The sequence below is a fragment of the Octopus bimaculoides genome, chromosome 9, assembly GCF_001194135.2.
Source record: "Octopus bimaculoides isolate UCB-OBI-ISO-001 chromosome 9, ASM119413v2, whole genome shotgun sequence".
Lineage (NCBI taxonomy): Eukaryota > Metazoa > Mollusca > Cephalopoda > Octopoda > Octopodidae > Octopus > Octopus bimaculoides.
In genome coordinates this window covers 17,569,843-17,573,677 of record NC_068989.1, presented here as the reverse complement: position 1 = coordinate 17,573,677, position 3,835 = coordinate 17,569,843, and the positions used below count along the sequence as shown (strand labels likewise).

Sequence of the window (3,835 nt, the reverse complement as noted above, 5' to 3'; positions counted from 1 at the left end):
ATATATATATATATATATATATATATATATATATAAATAAATGTTTGTGTGTGTAATATATATACTTATGATTGCATATGTTTAATTTTGGGAAAACTTAATTTCAATATGTATGTATGTATGTATGTATGTATTAAAGAAAGCAAAAAACATTTTAAATGATAAAAGCAAAAGGCTAAATGGATGTGTATGTGTAAAAGAAATCAGTGCTCAATATCTTGGCTACAATGGTTGAAGGTTAAAAGTTCAATTATTTTTGATCGCGGTTTGGTTAAGGTGTTTGTATTTAGGTGTAAGATTGTATGTATACGTATTTTTATTTTGTGGGGAATTGTATACATGCCCACACGTGTGCTCGTGAAAGACGGGTGAGGTGAGATAAAATTTCTTGTCACTTGTTCAAATGAGAAAAAATCTCTTTGCAATGGCACTCAATCAGGTTTTGGACAAGCACACACACACACACACACACACACACACAGACGGGGCTATAGTAGGAGACATTTGTTGTCACACGCTGGTGCTAAATCCAGAAACATATAGTCAAGGAACAAATTTCCTGCCACACAGACAGGACTGTGTCTTACAACAGAGCTTGTAGAAAGAAAAAAATCGGGAAGTATATAACCAGCTTCCGATAAATTCTAATTCATAATTATTAATTTGCATTTTATGTATAGCTCTATTATCGTAACAACATGCAACAAATAAAAGTTTCTTTGGAATTTTGTTATATTTCTTTCCGATTTTTCCAGAATATTTTTAAACGGCGCTGTTTAGATGTAGTTTAAATTTATAGTTTAACAACATCTAACTCGATTTCAGTGAGAAATAACGTTTTTCCTCGTTTTTCTTGTTTCTTGTGCTATCAACAAATCTTATCTAATATACTACAAAGACTTTTTACTACCGAAATCGGAGTGGGATGGGCCCTCGAAATTCTTCTCTCACCTCGGAGTTACATTTTCTCCTTCATTTTTTTAATTTTCATATCCTATCAACTAATCTCGGCTCCTAGTATACTGAAAAGATTTTTTGCCCTTTGCGGCGTATTAGATCAGAATAGTGGCAGTTTTTTTATGCCTAATAACTGCTATTTCTAGCATACTAAACAACCACGTTAAGGACAGGTGACCTTTGAGTTTATTTAAAAGAGAGAGCAAAAAATACTTTACACAACAATTTCCGATATAACCGTAATCTAAACCATCTGAGACGTATATGTAGAAAATTTTCATAACGAATTATCCATATTTCAGAAAGTTGTCACACACACACACACACACACACACACACACACACACACACACACACACACACATATATATATATATATATATATATATATATACACACATATAAATATATACATAATGTGTGTATGTATATATATACATATCATCATCATTATCATTTAACGTCCGTTTTCCACGCTGGCATTGGTTGGACGCTTTGACAGGAACCAACGAGCCAGGGGCACCCGTCTGATCTGGCATGATCTTTTGTGGCTGGATGCCCTTCTTAAAGCCCCCACTTTAAAGTGTTGAGTGCAGTGCCTAACTTGAAAGAGAGCTCAGCCTGCATTTCAACAGTTTTCAAAAGCAGAACATCAATGCGCTTAGGCACTGATGACTTTTGTAGTCTTGTGTGTTTAAGATGAAACGTAGCCTTACTACGGAGAAGAGAATGGTCAGAGAGATAGCAGGTGTTATGAAAGGAACCTGTAATGTTAAAGTCCCAAACATCTCGTTTCTTAGTGATAACATAGTCTATGAGATACCAATCCTTAGATCTAGGATGCATCCAGTTCGTTTTGTAATAATTTCACGGTTGAAAAAAGGTATTTGTGATGCTTAGACTGAATTCCCTGCAGATGGAAAGCACATGCAGCCCGCTGTCTGATAGACAGTAACAACACGAGCGTTAAAATCACCCATAAGGATAAGTTTATCCTTATTGTCACAACTGGAGACGACATCACAGAGTTGGTTGTAAAATTCCTCCTTTTCCTCCTCAGTGCTGGCCATGGTTGGGGCATAGCAGCTGACAAGCGTAGTACGAGTGTTGTGATCAAATTCTAACGTTAGTGGCATGATGCGATGAAAGAATTAATCTACCTATTTCTGTTTTGATGGCAAAATCAACACCATAAAAATATGTATCCACCTTTATTTTCTTCTAACTGTAATGACCCTTGCACGAGTTTCACTGAGTGCAGCTGTGTCAATGTTGTATTTCTTTAGTTCAAGATCAACCAGTGCTGTTTTTCGTTCTAGTGCTGAGTGACTGTCTTGGAGAGTGCGCACACTCCAAGAGCCAAAGTTAATATTCTTAGATTTCTTCGTGTTTCGACAGCGTTACTGAATAACCAGACAGTTAGCAGTGTCTGAGGCTCTTTTTCTCGCCCTTCTTCCTGTTGAGGAAAGCAGTGCTGTGTCTAAATAAGCCTGCTTTGTCATCACTGGAGGACACGGACAGCACAGTTATTCGCAAATTCTGTGCTGAAACGGCCATCACCCAATGGTCGTCGACTGTGTTGAGATCCAGCAAGAGACTTCCATTAATATCCTTTACCTATTCCTACCACTTTCACTCTCTCGCCAGAGGACGTTTTGATTTTTTTTCAAGTTGAAGCTATGCCGTATTGGGTGAATAAATGTAAGTTGTCGGAAAACCCCCACATATGATTTGATTTGAGTGTTGAAGGCTTGTGTAGGACCAGCCACACTTTTTGGATGTGATGATAGTTGCGGATCGACCAAAACCTTAAGTGAATTTGATGGACAGAAATTGTGTATAAGGCTGCCGTGAATGCATGACGTTGTGTTTGTCTTCGACTCTCATGACTTAGAATTAGTGGTGATTATTTATGTTTCGTAAATTAACGGTTTGGTAAAGTGAGTGGAATAGAATAGGTGCCAGACTTTAAAAAATACTAGGGGCGATTTGATTGAATAAAGTATGATTAACCTCAAAGTGATGCCACAGCATAGCTGCAATCCAAACAAGTAAAAGAATAGAGAGGTGTATACCTATGTGTATTGTTGGCTAAAATTCTATAGATTTTTATTTATTTATTTATTTTATTTTTTTAAATCTTTTTTAACGTGCAGTGCAACGAAAAACAAGCACAAACAACGCATTGGCAATTTAGTAATCGAATTAGCTGTCAAGTATACATTACATCTATAAATCGGTCTATTTAAGTGTATTTAAGGCTCGAATAAAATCGAGCTTATTAGCAATGTCTCCGTGAACAAATAAAGAAGATATTCAATTTCAAACGAAATATCAGTAAAACATTGAAACTGATTGTCTTTTTTATCTGCCCATAGACATATTACATGTAACGAAGAAAAGTCAAAAATAAAAATCGTAACTACTATAGAAACACATTTCATGTGCTCTTCTTGATCTTTTACAGCCAATTGTAGCAGACTATGTAATCGATGTGAAGTTGATCAAGTTTGAAAATTACAACCGTTTACTTGCAAATGGGCGCACATGCTCCAATTTCGGAAGTCAACAATGTCAAACAACTCTTGAAGTTTGTGCTAGACCTGGTGATAGCTCAACATTGTGTAGTTATGGTAACACTAAAACAGGAGTTATCGGTAAGTACACGTTTATTCATAAACATAAAACGAACGTATATTCATAATTCCACAAGATAAAGAAAAGCAATAAGAGGAATCAGGTTGAGCAGGCATAGAAGCAATTATTCCAATAGACAAATTAGATACATCAAATACAAAATATGCATATATGTATATATATATATATGTGTGTGTGTGTGTGTGTGTGTGTGTGTGTGTGTGTGTGTGTGTGTGTGTGT

At 35.9% G+C, this 3,835-nt stretch overlaps 1 protein-coding gene across 1 annotated transcript in view; it reads left to right on the top strand.

The window, feature by feature from the left end:
• The window catches only part of LOC128248673 (delta-like protein 1), a 15,552-nt gene that overhangs the window by 2,256 nt on the left and 9,461 nt on the right, over window positions 1-3,835 (top strand). The window contains exon 2 of the mRNA XM_052970327.1: window positions 3,425-3,614. Within this exon, the coding sequence (XP_052826287.1) occupies window positions 3,425-3,614 (190 nt within the window). The remainder of the gene's footprint in view (window positions 1-3,424; window positions 3,615-3,835) is intronic.